The 20,944-nt window shown below is 38.1% G+C and overlaps 1 protein-coding gene across 1 annotated transcript; it reads left to right on the plus strand.

Annotated features, from left to right (window-relative positions):
• Positions 1-755: 755 nt before the first annotated feature.
• Positions 756-20,627, plus strand: ferry3 (FERRY endosomal RAB5 effector complex subunit 3). The gene is made up of 14 exons (XM_062420337.1): positions 756-808; positions 1,228-1,416; positions 3,505-3,650; positions 5,017-5,198; positions 7,312-7,411; positions 7,642-7,766; positions 10,175-10,281; positions 10,476-10,673; positions 11,419-11,547; positions 12,272-12,340; positions 12,456-12,658; positions 16,705-16,762; positions 17,423-17,490; positions 19,103-20,627. Exons 2-14 carry the CDS (start codon positions 1,236-1,238, stop codon positions 19,193-19,195), a joined length of 1,659 nt encoding a protein of 552 aa, XP_062276321.1. The 5' UTR covers positions 756-808; positions 1,228-1,235; the 3' UTR covers positions 19,196-20,627.
• Positions 20,628-20,944: the final 317 nt, after the last annotated feature.

Below are 20,944 nucleotides of genomic sequence, written 5' to 3' on the forward strand. Positions count from 1 at the left end.
AAAAAAAAGAAAAATCTGACTGAAAGGATAAATGGAAACTCTTTTCTTCTCTTATTCTTTCATCTCTTTTTGGAATAGTACCACCATTACAAGGAATGTTAAAGGTTGTATGTAAATGGAAATTTTTATGTCCATCAGTTATTTTAGTGTAAAGTTGACATGTTAATTCACACGTTCAATAAACATCTTGATACTAATGAAATAACTCAAGTATATAATCCTCTAACTACTATAATAAAAACTACTATACTTGGACCGGTCAAATGTATGTTATTATATTTTTCAGTTTTCAGACATAAGTGAGAGTATCTTTTTCGTAATTTTCCTACGGATAAAAACATTTATAATATTATACCATTTATTAATACCATCTCCACAATGTTAGTATTCCCTTGCCTTGCCTGAAGTTTTGCTGTCGGCATATAGAAAAATAAACCATCGCTTTTCTGTGACTTTCATTCATAAAGTGATTGAGCACTTTTGCCAGCAGGGGGCGGTAGTGTATCAGAAAAACATTCTTGTAAATTAAACTTTGGGTTCTCTATGTATGATTCGTGACTCTGTACCGCCGCTTTGTGCTTTAAAAATGTGAAAAAGACACCGATAAAAAAATACCTATACAGTTTAATGAACTTATCAAGCTCTCAGGTTCATATCACTATAGCTCAGATATACAATTAAAAATTATAAATGTCGCGAGTCGCGAAACTGCTTTTTCTGTCACATGTCACACTGAAACAATCAGCTGACTGAACCAAACACCAGAGCTGTGTTTGCAACAGGAAATACTGCAACCACCCATACTCAGGTAAATCTGCTTCTTAGAACATTTCTATGTTCAACTCATGAATGAACACGCTTTATCCAGCTATACATATTCACCACTGATTGATACATATTGCTGTCATTAGTTGTAGCTTCCAACCTAAACGTTAGCTGTGCTGCTAATGATGATAGGCTAAAGGAAGAAGAAAAACACTCGACCTATCCTAATTAGTTGGATTATTAATAATTGGGGACGTTATAAATAGAAAAAGTGAGAAGATGGTGTGCGCATGACTGTATTAATAATAGATTTCACTTAATCGAGTATTAGACTTTTGGTCAAAGAGGGACAGATTTAAGGAAAACTGTATTTTTCTCACCGCATATGAGCATTATTTCTTCATAGAGACGTTAAAGAGTATCATTTCCATTCACGTGTAACTGCTGACTTCTGTTTTTCAGCTTAAACCATGAAAAAGAACAAAGGGAAAAGCAGCAGCACAGCTGAAAAGGAATTTGTGTTTGAGTTCAGGGCAGGAAAACACAACTGTGTCCTTAAAGTACCTCTGCAGTTCCCCGTTCAAGAAAACATCAATGACCTTCATGGACGCCTGATGCTGCTACATAAAATACCCTGCTACATAGAACACGGTGAGTGCCCCACTCAGAAAAAGTAGATCCATTTCACAACTAGTTGGTGGAGTTGGTTACTTTATTAAATGAAACATCCTTTACCAACTGCACTCTATCCACTTCTTTTGCTAGGAGTGGTTGATCCAAACTGCAAACTATGACCTTAATCTTAACATCAGTCATTTACTAGCCTGAACAAAAGCATTTATTTGGGGAAACATTTCACTTCATCTCCAACTTATTTGTTTTGCAGACAATATACAAATCAACCTGCTTATAAAAACAAAAAGTAAATAATCAGTCCAGCCTTTACTGGTCTGTTTAAAAGATATCAAAACTTGGATGGTTTAAAACTTTTTCAGTCTTTTTTTTTTTTTTTGTAATTATCTTTTTTATTGATATCAAAATACATCATTCCTTCAACACATTACATCCTGTATAATGTCTTCTAGACATACACCACAGTACAAGAACTCCTTAAAGGAGATGCAAACCATACACAGACTTAATCTCATGTGTAGACATCCATACCGCAGAATTACACAAAGACAGCTTTTTGACAGCTCCTTTCAAATGTTATAAACAGAATAGTTCAGTTGTGAAATATTTTTTCTGTTAAGACTTTTCACCAAAGTGAAGGCTGGTTTCTCTCCAAAAGATATCAAGAGAGTTATTCATGCTAGACTATGTTAGACTATTGTAATTCTATGTGGATGTGGATCACAGTCTCTTCATCATGTGCACAGTTAGTATAAAACTCAGCTACTCGTCTTCTGTCTGGTAAAAGAAAGCGTGATCACATAACCCCAGTACTGGCCTCTCTCCACTGGCTCCCTGCCCTGTTTTAGGGTTGATTTAAAAAAAAAATGTATTGCTTCCTTTTAAGATTTTAAATGTTCTTGCAGCACCTTATCTAGCAGAACTCATGCATCATCACACTCCAGTTAGAGCTCTGAGGTCGACCAGCCAGATGCTCTCGGATGTTCTGAGATCCAGGCACAAAAATAGAGGCGACCGAGCCTTTGAGGTGGCTGCTCCTAATATCTGGAACAGCTTACCTAATCATATAAGGACTGCTCAGACCCTGTAAAGTTCGAAATCGCTGCTGAAGACCCTCCTCTTCTCACTAGCTATCAATTCGAGTGTATTGTGCAACAACTTTTACATCTATTGTTTTCTTTAATTCCAATTTCTTTGTTTTATTTGAATATTAATTAACGTTGGTATTTTTGGCTTGTTCAGCACTTTGGTCAACTGTGATTGTTTTAAATGTGCTGTACAAATAAAGTTTGACTTGTCTTGTAAAAGTGAAATCAACAAATCATAAAAAAAAATCTACATTCTGATTATTATAAGGGGTCATATTTGTCACAGTCTACTACTGAACAACACTGACACTTAATGGATTTTTGGTGAATGCAAAAATGATCATATATAAACATAGTTCTAAATACCTATAATCTATCATTAAGCATGATTATTTTACTAAAATAAAACACATATGAAATATTATTATTACATTCTTGAAACCACATTATATGTAGAGATGTAGGAAAACTAAGATAAGATAAGAGAAGATATTCCTTTAGTCCCACAGTGGGGAAATCTACATTATTGTAGCAAGTGGACAGTAAAAAATAGAAGAACATCAATAGAGAGTATAAAGAACAATAAATAATAAGTATGTAAACAAACAATAAAACAAACAACAATAGTAGTAATGTTGCACATATTTTAGGTGGAAAAAAATACACACATATACATACATATACATACACATGCATATATACACACTCATATATTGCACAGTTGAACTGAGGTACAGTAGTATATCCAAAATACTTATATTGCACCATCATGTGCAGTTTGTGAAAATTGTCAAAACCATCGAAAAGGTTACTACTAATGTTATTACTACATTTAGACTGATGCAGGACCCCCATACTACTCTGTACGCTCCCCTAAACTCTGTCTAAATGTACACAGTTGGAGAAGAAACATCAGTTTATTTGAAATAATTCAAAACCAATAATTTCTCTGATCCAGCACATTATTTCTCCCGTGTCCAACAAGCCTTTCTTTTCTTTTCTTTGCTCTTTCTCTTAGAGCTAAAAGTGTCACTTTCCAACTTCATCGAGAAGGAGACCACTCTGGATTATGACAGAGAGGCGGAGCTGGCCCTGCAGAGAATCACAACAGGAGATGTGGATGTAAACCAGCTCACCAGCGCATGGACCAGGTCTTATGTGGAGGTGAGAGGTGACACATCTCAGTATTTTATTGTGCCTAAATCTAACATCAACCTTTCTGTCAGCTATTAGTGGTTTATAGCACAAGCACGCCATGTCTATAATCTTTTTTCGTTTGAATTCAAATTCTGTTGTTCATGAGTAATTATTAGAATATATTGTAAGTAAGGGAGTGACCTGAATTGATTCTACACACAAATGATTAAAAAAGTCAGATATTTCTCTAAGAATAGCCAAATAATTTGGACAACATGTTGTATTCTTGGCAGGTGTTCCAAAAAGTTAATTTCAGACAGCAACTGCTTAACACACACCGATCACATATCCACTACTCCATGTTTGTGTAGTAGCACAGCAGAGTGTTGCGGAAGTGTCCTTGAATGCTCCCCGTTAACTTCGGGGCAGTCACGGATCATTAAAGTAATTTAAATAGACGTTAGAGCGGTGCATTTGCAAACTGATTATTCAGGAGTTCTGGGGAAGAAAAAAAAACTTGTTACATAAGCCTGTTTGCTGCATTTAGTGTCTCCCTTACTCATTTTCGCTCGGTTACACTTTGATGCGTTTCTTCCCAGAGATCCAATATGTGACGGCGGCAGCGGCGTGCGTTGTTGAAAACAGAGTCGTCACTTTTCCATCAGAGCACGCTCTTCTCACTGACGCATTTCTTTGAAAATGAACGTCTCCCATTTCAACTTTAGAGAAAGTGAATAAGATCATTTGGGTTTTACACTTCAAAGTTCAGGCATCTAAACTGGGCTGTAACCAGCGCAGGCATTTATAAAAAGACTTGGGGCTGCTGTGAAGCCCCTCTGGCCCACTGCACTCGCACATTTAGGACTGGCTAACCGTTAACATTTTACTGCAGTCACACAGAAATACACATGGATGCTTTCCAGTGTCCATCATGTTTGTGGCCCAAAGATTCCTGAGCCTGTATAAATAGAGGAGTTTCAGATTCTGTTGCTTTTCTAATTATGGACGGGGTACATCAACTGCCCTGGTTTATTTAGCGAAGCATAACATCGAGAAAAAAAAAGAAAAGTGTAGTATATTTTGCATTTAGTTCTTCCTCTTTTGTGTTCCTCTTAACAACACAGTGATGATTTAGTGAAAGTAGTTTCACATTTTCTACTGGACAAACACTTTTACTCACAGGTGCAGCAGATCATCAGCCACAATGACACGTTCAAGTTTCATACAATAAAGAATCTCTTCAATTTAGACTCTGCAGCCTGATGAGGGCCCCATTTGTACCTGCAGCCATCACGCTTACAATGATAACCTCACAAGATAGTGATGGGGCACTGCAATAATCAAACAATCTATCTATGTATCTATTTTTTTCTTTCCTCTGTCACCCTCTCAGACCACCCTGGAGCATGCTCGGCCTGAAGAGCCCAGCTGGGATGAGGACTTTGCAGATGTTTATCATGAGCTCATCCACTCCCCTGCCTCCGATACCCTTCTCAACCTGGAGCACAACTACTTTGTTAGCATCTCAGAGCTCATCAGTGAGAGAGACATGGAGATTAAGAAGCTGCAGGAGAGGTGAGTGGGAGGGATTATTGCCTGGAACCAAAATCCTGGTTGTCCTTAACATACTGTATTCTTCCAGATCTGTTTCTGTAAAGTTGTTGCAAAGGGGCGTACAATTTCCGATAAATTTCAGGTACATTTCTGGAAACTTTCCATATGAAGTTAAGCTGAGGAATTTTGGAAATATTCCAAGTTGGAAACTTTCCATGGGAATTCTGGGAGTTTATGGGAAATAATGGGAATTAATTGGTAATTTGGGGCAATTTATACAAACTGTATTAACTGTATACAAACATAAATATAAACATTTCATTTTGTCATAAGCAGACATGAATGCAAACTAATACAATTAATAAAAACAACATTCATATTTATGATTTATTTGTGATTAGAACTGTGATCAGTTCTTTCATTGAAAGAATTGGGTTCAAATGTGTGGCTTCAGTAGTCCTGTGATGTGAGTTCTAAGGTGTGGTATCAATAGTCCAGGGTTCTAGAAATCATCATTGCATGTGATGGAGGAATGCACTGTGCATGTAGGTGGTGTGACCCTGCAGTAAGTAATGTGCTATGTGCATGTGATTGAGGAATAGGGGAGATATTCAACTGTATTTACATTAAATCTGGTTGTTTTAACCAAGATTATGCTACAATATGTTTTTTTCTAACTACATTTAAGTTCCTTGTTATAGACTAACATGTCATTTTGTAAATTTCCGTTTTTTCCGTAAATTCCCATATATTCCTGTTAATTCCCATATATTCCTGTTAGTCCCCTTGAAAGTTTCCAACTTTGAAAATTCCCAGAATTTTGCAACCCTAGTAAAGTCACATTGTGGATTGCTGACTCCATACTACAGTTTTGCTGTCAAATTTGTTTTTCTAATTCTTACAATATTGGAGCAGCAGCATTGAATTGCATAGTTTTTCTATTAATTATTTAATGTTTATTTGTATAGGGACGAGTATACAACATGAACTTATGCCACACACCACAGCATTTATAGCTTAAGCTCTTTTGCGATGCCTTACCATAGATGGGCTTTTAAAATACATAAAAAGTCAACAGGAAAATACATATGAAGCTGCACAAGACTCAAGAATACATATACCTACATTACAACATGAAGCTCAACAGCAAAGTACATCAAAGGAGCGCAAAACACATACAAACATACTATAAAAGTTTCATAAACAAGCACCAGATCGGCCATGACTACATGATTGACTTTAAAATGTTCCCAGTCACGATCCATTTTGAGCTCTGTACATAAAGAATTCCACATGTTGATCCCCTGAACAGAAATGCTGTTTGTCCAGTGATTATTCAGCAGAGGCACCTCGTGTTGTTGAGCCAAAAAATATCCTGACAAGTCCCATCATGTCACTGAGCACCCGAGGAGCCGGCTTATTTAGGCATTTATAGATGAGTTTAAGGTTAGAAAACATAATGTAAAAAAAATGTATGTAGTAACATACATTCATACATGAAGAGACATGTGAGAGGGCAAAGATACCTCCACTTTGCTTTTATCAAGATATTTCTTTGTACTTATTGCATTGAAGAGCTGTAAATTATTTATATAGATGAATCTCTAAGCTTCACTGAAATCTAAGTAGATTTTTTTTATGGTAGATCATTTAGTCCTTATTAACCCTTACATAGTGTTCACAATCTCCCCTCATTATTAGTCTCTATACATCATTTCTGAACCGCAAATCATTCATGAATACCTAATCAGTCATTAATAAGCTGGTGATTAGTCCTTAGAGTTTATTTTTTATTTTTTACACAAAAATGTTTTAAAAAGTTGAAATATTTCCAATTTTTGTGTATTTTGGGTCACATTAGGAAAATTCTTCAAATTTTTGGCTAAAAGAAAAGTTTTGAAGGTGCGTTTTTCTTCTCTCAAATGTGGGTCAAATTAGACCCTGAACAGTATGTAAGGGTTAAATCATCCCACCAAAGGTTTTCTCAATTTATGATGGAACGTTAAGTCAATCAGCTGTCAATGAAACAGATTTGATACTTCTTCTCATTTCTGCTACTCATAAATTGTATGGATGATGATGCATTTTACTCATTGGTCTAATAAAAGCTGTATATATTTTTTCTGTGTGGCAGGCAAGCAGCAGAAATGGACAAAGTGATGCATGAGCTGGGGAACACTCTGAGTGACCAGGATGTAAATGCAGTAGCCTCTCAACACTTTGATGCTCAGCAGGTAAAAAAAAAACCCCAACAAAAAACAGAATCTGGAGTGCTGTGTAGTCTGAAGCAGTGTTAAAACCTGGTGTGTCATGATCTAAGTGCAGAACCCATGTTATTATTTCACCACAGATATTTCAGGAGGTTCACTTTGTAAATGTTGCAAGCACAGATTCAATTGATCCTACCTTTCCCAGTCAAACTATGCTGTGTGTGCCTGTGTTTGACATTATCTCATTTGAGCAGGTGCTGGAGAACAAGTGGGCCAGTGAGCTGAAGCAAGTGACAAGTATTCAAAAGCAGGAGTATCAGGAGTGGGTCATCAAACTGCACCAAGACTTGAGGAAATCCAGCAACAGCAGCCAAATTAAGTGAGTTTCTCTCCATGTATAGGTGTGTACATAAAAAACAACAAGAAAAGTCTGTTACAATATCATATGTGTGTGTGTCTGTTTGTGTGTGTGAAGTGAAGCGCGGCCTTTGTTTTGCGTTCCCACATGTGTAATCTGAAGACGTGCTTTAACACCCACACAGGCTCTTTCGTTTCCGCGACGATCTGACTCACTCTTTCGAATCTGAGGGAGAAAACACAAACATTTGATCCAAGATAATGAACACCGGAGTCGGCTGCTTACTCTTGTTAGGTAGAAAAAGGAAAAAGAAAAAAGCTGCACTGCAGATGAGGATGAATTCAACGTGCGGATACAGCAGCTCAGAAAGTTATTGTAGAATAAAGAAAAAAAAAAAGATGGCTTGTAGGGGTTGATTGTAAGGTTTAATTTAGGTTATTAGTAAAGTGATTAAGCCTTGAATTAGAGTGAATATTAAATCATGAAGCACTGATGAATCAGGGGCGCCCTAGTGACCTAATGGTTAAGGTGCATTCCAGAGTCCCTGCAGATCCTTTAAAATGTCTTAGAATGTTTTAAATTTAGTTTTTGATGGTATAAATATGTCTTGAATTATAGGAGTTAAGTTAGATTTGAACTGTCACAGAGTGAATGAGCCTAATTATATTTGTTCAGTTTGTTATTTATCATTATTTTCATTATTTTCTGATTATTTTACATAACCAACCAATCAGCAGTTGGAACTATAATGAAACTAATCATTAGTTGCAGTTCTATATAAATTACTTCAAAACGAGCTCCATTTCAACCCACTACAACAGTAAAATCCTGCTTTAGCATTTTTATTAGTCTCATAATATATAATATATATTAGTACATGAGTCACATGTGACACTTTTCTGTATTAAGTACTTGAAAATCTTACACCATAGTAACCCATGCTATTTTTGAAGTGTCATTAGTATTTTAACATAAGTAAAGGATCTAAATACTTCCTCCACCACTGTTTAATACGAGACGCAGCTATGGTATTATTTCTTTCCTTAAAGAGGTATTAAAAAGGTCTTAAAAGTCATTACATGTGTACTTGTAAATGTGTAGATACCCTGGCATGCTGTGTAACCACAATGTCCATGCTTCACTTCCTGGCAAGGGGACGCCTCATTAGACGTTGCACCCCACTCTCTTTGTTTGTTTCCTGTCTTGCTACACTGACTCGCAAATAAAGGCAAAATGCCAAAAAAAAAAAATCTTAAAAAAAAACAAAACACTGACAAAACAGAGTGATTAAAAGGAAAAAAAAAGGAAGGAAGCTGGGGAGTAGGTTGGGGAGCAGAATCTAAAAGAAAACAGCACCATCTTGTTTAGGTGACTCATAAAAGGAAACAAAATAAAACGCTCTAAATGTCCCTTATGGGAATGTGTGGCTATTTGGATCTTCACTCCAGATCAAACTGACCTTTCACTAACAGGATGCCAACAGGATCTAATCCACAACAAGACATGTCTGCCGACCCTTTGAAGTACACGCTCCATTTACAGAGAAAGAGAAGTGATTACAAGAAGTCAATATGTTTGGACTGACGCTTCGCTTTGCTGTATCAGTTATTACAGGTATCTTGGGATAAGAAGAACGATACTAGTGGATAATAGTAATGTAACCCAGCATAGTGTTGGTTTAAATGTAGGTTTCACCCCCCTTTGCATACAGTATATTGGGTAATCCATCAAAACACAGATACCACGTCGACCTGTGTGCTAAGAGCTTTGTAGGCAAAAATGTGCTGACCCTGCATCAGTTTATCTTTAATGATGAATATCATTATTTTGTTATGTGTGGGAGGAACTCGATATATTCCACATCAGCACTGAGAGCACTTTATAAATATGCATTTTAGTTCAAGCTGTACACCAGAAAAGAAAAAAAACAACTTGCTAACAGAATTAACATTGGATTTTTGATTCCTTTGATACTGTTTCATATGTTTTTGTCAGCGAAAGTGTTGAATGAATCCACACAACTTAGACTAACATCTGTCATGCAAGCTAATTGTTTTGAATTGTATGTAACATTAATATCTGGTAATAATCAAATAGTGTACTATCTTACTGCCTTTCATCTAGTTTCAGCTAGTTTATTGTCTGCAGAAGTAGCCATGAAACTGCTGCTTGAGCATCTATGATCACAAAACTAGTGCTTACTTTTTTGCCAGGGTGCATTTTTCCTTTTACGTTACGAAGAGTGTATGATAAACCCCATCATGTCTTGTTCAGGGCGGTTAAAAGGTCCTTCATGAAAATGCTCAAATAGCAGTTTGTTTGTTTCCTCTCTGGGATGAAACCTGAATGAAACTCTTCAGTCTCTCTTTGAACTGATAAAAAAATGAATTCCGTATGTTTTTGATTTGTTTGCTTGATTGATTTCCCAGCGAGGAGATTAAGGTGCAGCAGAGCCAACTGTCAGAGCCTCCAGATTCTGGTGCCAGGATGTTTGAGGAGCAGCCTCAGCTGGAGGAGAGCTTCACCATACACTTAGGTGCTTGACGTCTAACATGCTTAATACACAGTTATGTGACAGCTGACGTATCAGTAACTATCTTCATAAAACACTTTAATTGTGTTCTATTTTTAGTACGTTTCTTAAGATTTTTTAGACTCAGTATAAATGTGACCTATATTGATTTTTTTAATGTGTTTGTATCTGTGTGTACTTGCTATTATTTTAACCAGGAGCTCAATTGAAGACCATGCACAACCTGCGGCTGGTCCGGGCAGACGTGCTGGATTTCTGTAAGCACCGGCGGCACGGCAGCAGCGGGACAAAGCTGCGGCGGCTACAGACGGCCCTCTCTCTGTACTCCTCCTCGCTCTGTGGTCTAGTGCTGCTGGTAGACAACAGGGTCAACTCCTACAGCGGCATCAAGAGAGGTCCGATTGCATGTTGTATAATTTATATATATATATAATAAAATGTAATGTAATGTTATTTTTTTTTAAGTTTTTTTTTTAGTACAGTTTCTCACTGGATGATCAGCATGTTTATGTTTTCCACATGAATTCTTGCAATGCTCTGTTATATTTCAGCATCAGTGAATTGTAACATTGACTGTCTCTCACTTTTACTGTGAGAGTAACACTAATCTTTCACACTTCTTTGGATGTTTGGTTTAAACACTCCATTCATCATAAGTTATATATTTAGAGAGGGAGTATGGAGACATTGTGAAACAGAAAAAAAAGAGAGAGTAAAGTCGAGCCAGCTTTTTTTAAAGCACTTTATTTATAGTCTGTTTTCAGGTTACAGAGCAATGAACAATTAACAACAATTCAACCCCTCCACCCACCTCTCACAAGGCTGAAAGAAAATAATGTATATATCTATATGTGCAAGCACACTCACAAACATATGGATGCACTCATCCGCTAAAATAATGTATACATACACATGCACTCATACACTCATAGATATGTACACTGAAACATACCTACACCCACATTTAAAGCAATGATAGTGTAATACATAGCATCAGTATAATCTTGTATAAAAAGCATGATAGGGACACCATCAATCCAGCTGGTCATTTCACATGTGTAAAGACTGTTATGTTAGAGTGATGTTCGAAGCTGCTTTTTATGCACCATTTCATCCTTGACCTCCTTTGTGTTCAACCAGACTTTGCAACAGTGGACAAGGAGTGCACAGACTTCCACTTTCCCTGCCTGGAGCAGCATCTGGAGGAGGTGCAGCAGGTGGTGCTCTATGCCAGAGCCCAGCGGAGCAGCAAGCACAAAGACCAACCCGGTTAGACTTTCCTCCTCAGTTCTCTTTGCTGTAATGTAGAGTGAACATGCCCACAGAACAAAAAAAAATATTACTCTAGACAGCCAAGATGCCTTCTTTTAGCCAGCTATGCTTTATAAAATGCTTTGGTAATAATGTTATTCTCACGGCCTTAGTTTAACAGGGCAGCAGTCATACGAAATCCACCGTGCGAGCGCCAAACTGTTAGTGCTTAGAGTTGTTTGTTTTGCCTCACTTCTTCTAACTCACTTTGATGATGATCCCTGAAGTTATCTGATTGGATGTTTAGCTGATACTAGACAAGAAACTGCCTCCATAGCTCTCACTTTGACACAGAAAGGAACAGAAATAGAGAATACAATTCAAACTCTTAACTCTTAATAAAATGAATTGAAATGTATGAATGCATGAATGTAGCAGTGTTTGAGGCCTTTTTAGAGAGTTGGAGGATGTGAGTAAGAGGCCAGCTGTACGAGGAGGGGGACGAAACCTGTCGGGAAGTAGAGGAAACGTCACTGCTAATGCAACGATGAAGAAATGTGTCCAGATCTTTATCACAGCAGAGGGGGCAGAGTGGTTCATTGAGTAGAGCTTTGTATTGAAACATTCTTGCCAGTTTACAAGCCTTTTATGGAAAGTAGAGCTGCCATTGCCACTATGTATCTAGTTAGGTAGTAGTTTTTGCATACTGAACGCTTTATTGTTCACTTCTCTGCCCTTATAGAGATTCCGAGGAATGGAGGTGATGATAAAAGCAAAAATGTTGAAAGAAATCCCTCTAACATCCTTCCAGGTAATGAAAACTGACTCGTGGTCAGATTAAAATACCAAAAGAATCACTTATTTATTGATCATCGTGCCATTTATGCAACACGCTGTCATTTGTCCATGCTGTCTCTTTCCTCAAGGTGAGTTTTACATCTCCCGGCACTCCAACCTGTCAGAGGTCCACGCTGTCTTCCACCTGTGCGTGGACGACAACGTGCGATCAGGGAACATCACGGCTCGGGATCCGGCCATCATGGGCCTGAGAAACATCCTGAAGGTCTGCTGCACTCATGACATCACCACCGTCACGGTCCCTCTGCTGCTTGTCCACGACATGTCGGAGGTAAGAGAGTACGGTCTAGATATACTCTGTGTGTAAAGTGCCTCAAGATGACTTTTGTTGTGATTTGGGGCTACATACTGTATATATATATAAATAAAGATTGATTGAAGAGCAGATGAGAATACTGCTGACGCACATTTCCGTCTCAGCCTCCTTCCCAAAACCGCAATCCATCTTTGTGTGAGGCTCTGCAAACTGTTTACAGAGTTAATCCTTTTCGTTGCACTGTCATGGAGAAAATAGAGTGCACAGTAAAGTAAATGTTTGAGTTGGACAGTACAATTGTTTGCCTTCTTAACATTTGACATCAACAGATTAGGAGAGGGTTACAGTGTAACCATGACTGTAGCCATAACTAACACTGTAGTTGAGTTTTTGTGTTAGTTTTAACATGGGCGACTGAACTTGAGGCCTAGTGGTTTAGATCAGGGGTGTTCAATTCAAATTCACTGAGGTCCTATTTGTGAAAGTTTCTTCCAGAGAGGGTCCAGAACATCATAATGTCTGAGTTATTTTTCAGTAGCTTGAAGTAGCATTGTAGTTCCATCAGCATCTGTGTCTAGTGGCTAGATTGTAGACTGTCACATAAATACAGTAGAATTCATTTACATTTATTAGTATTCACACTCTAATTGTGGGATTCAAATAAATAATAAAATAGGAATAAAAAAAGAATAAGATAAAATGTATTTTCTTATATCAAATAAAGATGGCATTTTAAAATAAAGTACATTACAGAAAGCTTTTGATTGTGCTTCTTAAATAAAGTGTTTAGTTTTACCTCTTATCTGCCACCTCTCTCTCTCTCCTCTTTTCAGTCCGTGTGTCCGAATGCACAGATTTGATTGGCTGATTAGTGTCACAGAAGATAGGCTATGCACAGTGGTCTGTGAGTTTCATAGGGCTGCTCCACTTTTACCATAATAAAAAAGTTAAAAATAGAAACGCTCAGACAAAATTTAACAATAATCAATATTTCATCAGTTACAGGTCTGGGTCCGCGGTCTGCCTATTAGTGACCTCTGGTTTCGATGCATACCATGAAATAATAGTAGTACTGATCAAACTTATTCAGAATCGTGAAAAACATTGAAAAAGAAAAGACTGAGTTGACTTGATGATGGGTGAAGTTTCCATGATTTTAACCTTGGTTCACAGTCTATTGCCCTCCATTCTGCCTCTGTTTGTTTGTGCACTGTGTCCCTCAGCTGTGGTCTGGCTCCACAAGCACTGGCTGTGAATTTCACCCTGCAACTGAACATTTCCCAGGTTTGAAAACCAGCAGGGCAAAGTAGAGAGTCGTGAACTATTCTGTTTACTCAGTACGTGTGCGTGTGTGTGTGTGTGTGTGTGTGTGTGTGTGTGTGTGTGTGTACAGCAGCACTCTGTACTCACACAGGAGGGGAACGTAACAGAAGGAGCCTTCAGTGGTTGATGAACCGACCCCGGATCCAGATGAGTTCAGGCCGATCAAAAAAAAATTGGATTTTTCTTCTATATCTGAAGACAATCTTTGCCATTAAGATCATATATTATTTGATTTGCTGCAAGTAATTGGAATTGGGTTTGTCTTTGAACTGAAATAGCAGCTTCATCAGAGCTTCTTCAGCTGATTAAAAAGGAAAATACAATAAAATGAGAATCCCTTAAGATTGAAAGCAAACTCTCAGCAAGCCTCTGGCTGGCATGCACTCATGCCCCAACATGCCCGGCACAATTTTTCTTCTCATGTCTAATCAAGGGTCTGTTTACATAACCAAAGTCCTCTAACTTTTTGAAGCCTCTGGAAACCAGAGGATCTTTAATTCATAGCTTCTGGTTTCACATCAAAAATTTCCATCTGTTGTCTTCTTTTCGGTCTCGTTTCCCGTTTAGTGAAGACGTTTGCCTGTTTGTACAAGCCTTTTCTTTTGTTTTGGCGTTAAAACAACCGACACGGTCTATATGAAGTGCAGACTTGCAATCAAAATACGACAAGGCCGTGCCTCGTATTCTTATTGTTGGATGTTTGTCTTCTTCTTGTCAGCAACACAAGGGGAAGGAAGACGGATGAATTGCTTCATGACACAACATGCTACACGTTTAAAAGTTGGTGAGGAGGAAATTGAAAACAATGTAAAGCAATTTGAGGGGAGCCAGTTTGAAGACAATGACTCCTACTCAATTTCACAACTCCGCGTTCTGTTCTCTGGTTGTAAAAATGCCTCTTTCTTAGCCTCAGTGACTTGGCAAAGAGAACTGCTGCTTTTAGTGCTGCTCTGCTGTTTACCGGTACACAGCTTCAGTCATAATAGGTAAACTTGCCAATTCATCAGACCCATTGCTCAAGCCAGTGCAGTTTATCTCCAGCGCAAACTGGTTAGCAGGTGACGCAATTGGCCCAAACATGAGACTAACACCCCTGCCTCCAGTTCCCGGATTCAGTTTGTTGACTTGGGATGGGAGCAACAGATTTCTCAGTGGGAGAAAAACTATGTTGTGTGTGTGTGTGTGTGTGTGGGGCTCAGACTTAACCTATCCGACGCTCCTCACTGTGAGCAAAGGTGGACTGCGGAGATGAAGACCAGCTGAGGTCAAGTGTACACACTAAAAACTGAAGGGGAGGTGATGGCAGTTTGCATGGGGATAGTCGCATTTGTAAAAGCTGCCAAATCTGATCTACGGTCACCTGACAGAGGACTTTGTGTTTGACCCAGTTAATATGTAATATATACAACATTTTATTTGCATGGCTGTGTAACACTCTCCGACTCTATGTGAGGGAGGGTTGTTGAAAACCAAGCACATTATGTGATGTATCACAATTGACCCCATACTAATGCCACCAACACTGCACATTTTTGATGTTTAACACTTTTATTTTTAACAGGTTACAGCACAGAAAACAAACCTAGCTGTATGGGGCTGATACAAAATATCAAAACATTATTCACTAGGTGCACTTGACACAATACAATTATATGCAGCAGGAAAGCTTTTAAACCACATGAACCACATAAAAAGTCATGCAATTATGTGAATAAATAAATACATACAGTACTGTGCAAAAGTCTAAGGTCACCACTAGTTTGTTGTTTTAGCAAAGTTTTAATAACCATACATATTGATTTTTCGGTCTCTTTATTAAGGTACCAACAGAAATATGTACACATTTTTTTTTAAACAGAATTTTCAGAAACAAAATTACTTCTACTGGCAAAAGTCAGTATTTAGTGTGACCTCCCTTGGCACTAAGCATATCTTGAACTCTTTTGGGGAGTGTGTCCGGAAGTTGATTTCCCTTTAAGAGTGGCCTTTATGTCTGTCAAGTTCTTTGATCTTTGGCATTTTGAATGGAATGATGTGATTGAAAGTTGGTCTTATTAGTTGGTCATATTAGCAAGCTTCCAATGACTTAAACAACATGTGTATGTAATGCTCAAGCATGTCTTGCACAAACCTGATGTAATTGACCTTATTCACAGCAGCATTTGACATGAAATAGCAGGACAAATACAGATGTTAGCAATGACTTTAATTAGGCTTCCATTACATTTAAGTTTAATAGAGCCAGGTTCGTGCTACTTGCCACTTTAGCCTATAGAAGCTGTTTTTTCTGATTTGTTTCTGTTTTTTAATACTGCATACAAATTTCTGGTTGTGTTCTTATATAGAGACTGAGAAATAATTATATATGGTCATTATAGCATTGCTAAAACAACAGATCTAATGGTGGACTTAGACTTTTGCACAGTCCTGTATATTGAATTTCAAAAAGAAGAGGAAGAGACATGGATTCACCCCCAAAAAATGATTCAAAAAAAGAAAAAAAGATGTTAAAAAAAAAAAAGATAATAACAGCACCTTATTTTCTAGTGTATTCTATAAATGGTAAAGTGTATCCTCCTGTTGTTTTTATTACGTTTTGTCTAATTTTAAGTACATTATTACTTCTTTCATCCAATTTCCTGTTTCAACACAACAGACTGAACAGATGTTTCATATGTTTTTAAACATGACTAACAAAATGATTGTGTGTTTTTCTATCTTTCGTTTCCTCTCTGCAGGAGATGACCATACCGTGGTGTCTTAAGAGAGCCGAGCTGGTGTTCAAATGTGTCAAAGGTAAGATGAGAGAGTTGCAATGATCTGTGAAATCGGAAGGAAAGATTAGAAATGAGATGAAACTTGTAGCTGTATCCTAAAAATTCAGTTGAACACACGGCACATGAAAACAACAGAATACTGCCCAAATATAAACATGACTTGGGACAAGTTGCAGTATTTGCAGCTGAAACTCAAACTTTTCATCTGAAATGTGTGTTGGACGCATCAGTCTTCTTTTAATTTTTCTCAAAGTTAATGTGTAAGGACTTGAGTTGTAATCATTCTTTGAAGAGGCCGACATTCCCGCCTTTCTACTGACTGTAAAATACCATAAACAATACAGTTAAAAAATGTAATACCTTGTAAGAAGCACAAAGCCCACTTCCCCATAATTGGTAAATCCATTTCTCATTTGAGCTGACTATGCTATTCTCTTGGCCCTCTGTTAGTTTTCGTGTACTGAAAGCATTTCCACAGCTCTGTACAGTTTCTCTTTGTGGAAAATGTTGAAAATCAGAGGCAGGTTGAGCTTATACAAAATCACATAATTTCCGCACTTGATATTCAAAATATCTCCTGGAGTGAACCCGAACTTCACAGCTTGATTATTTAACAATGAAAGATGATTTTTTTTTGTTTTGTTCAGCTACTCTCAAATTCAATCTGTTTCATTGGCAGGCTTCATGATGGAGATGGCCTCGTGGGATGGAGGTATATCACGCACGGTCCAGTTTCTAGTGCCCAAGGTGAGATCACAATCACGATGCGCTGCCCTACGTTCACGGTTTCACAACTGCTAGCCAAGGTGACACACGAGCATCCTTTAAGCAATCACCTGCCAGCGAAGCTCCACGTTAATTCGACAGAAATGTATACCTAAGGCTTCACGTGTACACAAGATCACAAAAGGCGCACCTGGCCTTGCAGTATATACATCTGAATGCAGACAGAGTAGAGACACTGTTTGAAAGGTATGTCATAAATCATAGATTATAGAGCTTTGGCTTCTCCTGACCAGTGTTTACACAGCTCTGATAAAAGAAAGTTGGGAGACTCAGCCACATAAATGTGTGATAAGAAGTGGGATTAACGTGCAGCTTTCCACCACTGAGCTGCAGTCTTGAATTCACTTGTAAATTCAGGTCTAACCTTTTTTCTTAATAATATAAAAAAAGTCATGCGTTGAACATTATTTTGCTCCATACTCTCCAAAAAACTAATTATGATCTCAATGGTGGGTGAAGCATAACTGATGTTTTATTTAGATGGATGTTGTATACCTATAGCTTCTGTGGTTTGTCAGGAAGGCAGCAGAGCCTATAGCATGATTTTATGTTGACAGGTGACGGTAGCATCAGAAGCTCCGACTGTATCGGCTTCCTGTCAGCTCACATGCTCAGACACTATTCAAAATAACACTTCTGACCGAAACAACATTGTTTTCTACGCCTTCAAAGCGACACGGCGGCTAAATATACGTTGTGTGCGCGCCTGCGGCTGAATGATGCGCGCGTGTGTCTGCTAGTCCGCTTTTAAAGATTAATACTTAACATTCTTATTTGACGGGTGGCGATGCTTAGAGCTATGCGGTATGTCTCCTCAGTTCTAGTCACAGCTGCTGAAAGCTCACATCATTCCAGCATCTTCTTGACACTACTGTTCCCTGAAGAAAACATCCTGTGATGTTAAAAGGCACCACAGGGGCTGTTAACACTCGGCTGAACACACAAATAGTCCATATGTATCATTGTTTGCAAGGGCACACTGCTGGTAATCGATTCCCTCGCATTAACACAGTGTGTGGACTGAAAATGTGTATACAAGAGCTTTTTTTTTTTTTTTTAAACATCTGTGATGCAGAAATCTCACTCCCTTTTTTCACTCACTAAGCCTGGCTTTTTTCCTCTTTTTTAACTTTGTTTATTGCGTTTTTCAAGAGATAAACATACAGAACAACCCCCCAAAAAATCTTCACTGAGGGCACAAAAAAACAAATTAATAAATAACACAGCAGTTTGCATATCAAATTTCAGTGTTGACAGTATGGGAAATACCATCGAAAGAAAAGAAAGAGAAGGAAAAACAACAACAAAAAATGATAAGATGATTAAAAATATGTAGCCACATCCAAAATAAATTTATAAAAACAATAATTTTGAGTGGGATATCAAACAATCAAGCAAAGCTAGTAGTTGTCCTATAGTCAGGTGTTCTCATGCAACTCTAATTCATCAGAAAAGGTTGCCAAATCTTATAGAATATGTCCGATGAACCTCGTAATGTGTGTTGAATTTGTTTCCAGTCTCATATGATATAAAATAGCCTAGCTGTCTTTTTTGTTTCTCTTTTTATCAACAGAGTATCTCAGAGGAGATGTTCTACCAATTGAGCAACATGCTGCCTCAGATCTTCCGTGTCTCCTCCACCTTAACTCTCACCTCAAAGCACTGATGGATACGGATGCGCACCGCATTGCATCCTCAAGGCACGAAGCCACGGAGAAGCTGTATGTGTTTCAATTATGTTTTTTTGCAAGCTTGTAATTCTGAAGAAGAACAAGGGAATTGAAGATGAAGGGAGTAGAGATTTGATAAGGTAGCACATAAGCCCCATTCACTTATTCCACAAATTACGACACGTGGGTGAGTTCGGGTCAAAATATTGTGGTGGCGTTTCAGAGCACTTGCAGTTGAGGGGAAAAAAAGGATTTTAAATGTTGGGTATTTTTTTGTTACTGCTTAATGCTACGCACACTGCAGGTCTCAGTGAAAGAGGACTGGATTGAGTGGCTTACCAAAGCAGCTGCTGCAATTATCATTTCAAGTCTCCAGGGTGCGGTCCCGGTGACAGTTTTATGACATCATGACATCAGCCGTCAGTGCTCAAGTATTTTTCTAGTTTTCCCCTCAAAGCTGCAATCTGTAACTTTCCGCATGTTCGAGCTGCAGCATAATGGAGCATCCAGCGCTGCTTTGAAGTCGTTTCAGCTGGCTGGTAGGCAGTGAAAACATCATCCACTGAGAAGGTTTTTAATGTGAATACACTGTGTTGTTTACTGAAGGGATGAAGTTGGATGGAGTCGGCACCTTGAATTGGACAGGTGTGACCCAACAGAACCTCTCTAACCATGTTTAATGTGACTTTTGTAGTAATTCAGTTCACACTACCAAAGTTGGAAATAGTAATAATATGTTGATTAAAAAGAGAACATCACGGCTCATCTCAGATTTAAAGCACATTTTTTTAGTTTTGAGGCATCACTGTGTGTTTTATATTTCCACCTGTTGAATGTTCATGAATTACTCTTAACGGATGACCACACAGTTAAGCCGTGACATGTGATTTAGCAGTCTGACTCGTGGGTGATTGGCGACATATTTTGGGTGGCTGGGTGGTCATCCGTTAAGAGAAGTGATGTGAATTGGCACATCTAGTCCTAAAGATGAATTGCATTGCTGCAAAGACGAGCGATACGCAGGTGTTTTTATGCTGCATTGCAGTGAGTTGTAGCGAGGGTCACTGTTTATGCGAGTGTGTGTGCATGTGTTTGTGTGTGGTCCCTCCCCTCTACCTCTGTAACAGCAGATGGCACTGTTCTTAAAGACAAAGATGTGAAAAGGGGGGCTACACAGACACTTACACACTCCTCTTATTAAAAGAGAGAAAGTTTTCAGAAGGGTTTACTGCCTTTATTAGAATTGATGTCAAACCATTTTAGTCTGCATTCATCATGAGCAAGTACAGCCTCAGTAATCTTGTATTTCCAGTGCTAAATATTTGTCAAATGTGTTGAACACTTGAACCCACTCAGATGTGTATTGTTTATTTACTGTATATGTTTACATTTTTATGTTTTAATAAAATTAAAAAAAAGTAACACTGATTTACTATAAACTCCTCATGAACACCATCATGACAGGGTTTCACATTTTGGATGATTATGTTTTTTCCCCCCCCTACCCCTCTACCAACAGTGATGCACTTCCAGTGGCATTCGGTTCAGCATTTAATTTACTGTTGATGGGTTATCCACAGGCACATAATCTCTCTGAAGTTAATAATCCATGTCATTCATTGGAATGCCATTTCAGACAGACTGAAATCAATTCAGCTTGTCAGAAAGTTTTGCCACAGCCACGTTCGGTGGTATTAGTCTGATTAAAAGAGTCTAGCAATCAAAGCAAGTCGCCTTCTCTTCTT

This window comes from Scomber scombrus, chromosome 6, assembly GCF_963691925.1.
Source record: "Scomber scombrus chromosome 6, fScoSco1.1, whole genome shotgun sequence".
In the NCBI taxonomy this organism is placed as follows: Eukaryota; Metazoa; Chordata; class Actinopteri; order Scombriformes; family Scombridae; genus Scomber; species Scomber scombrus.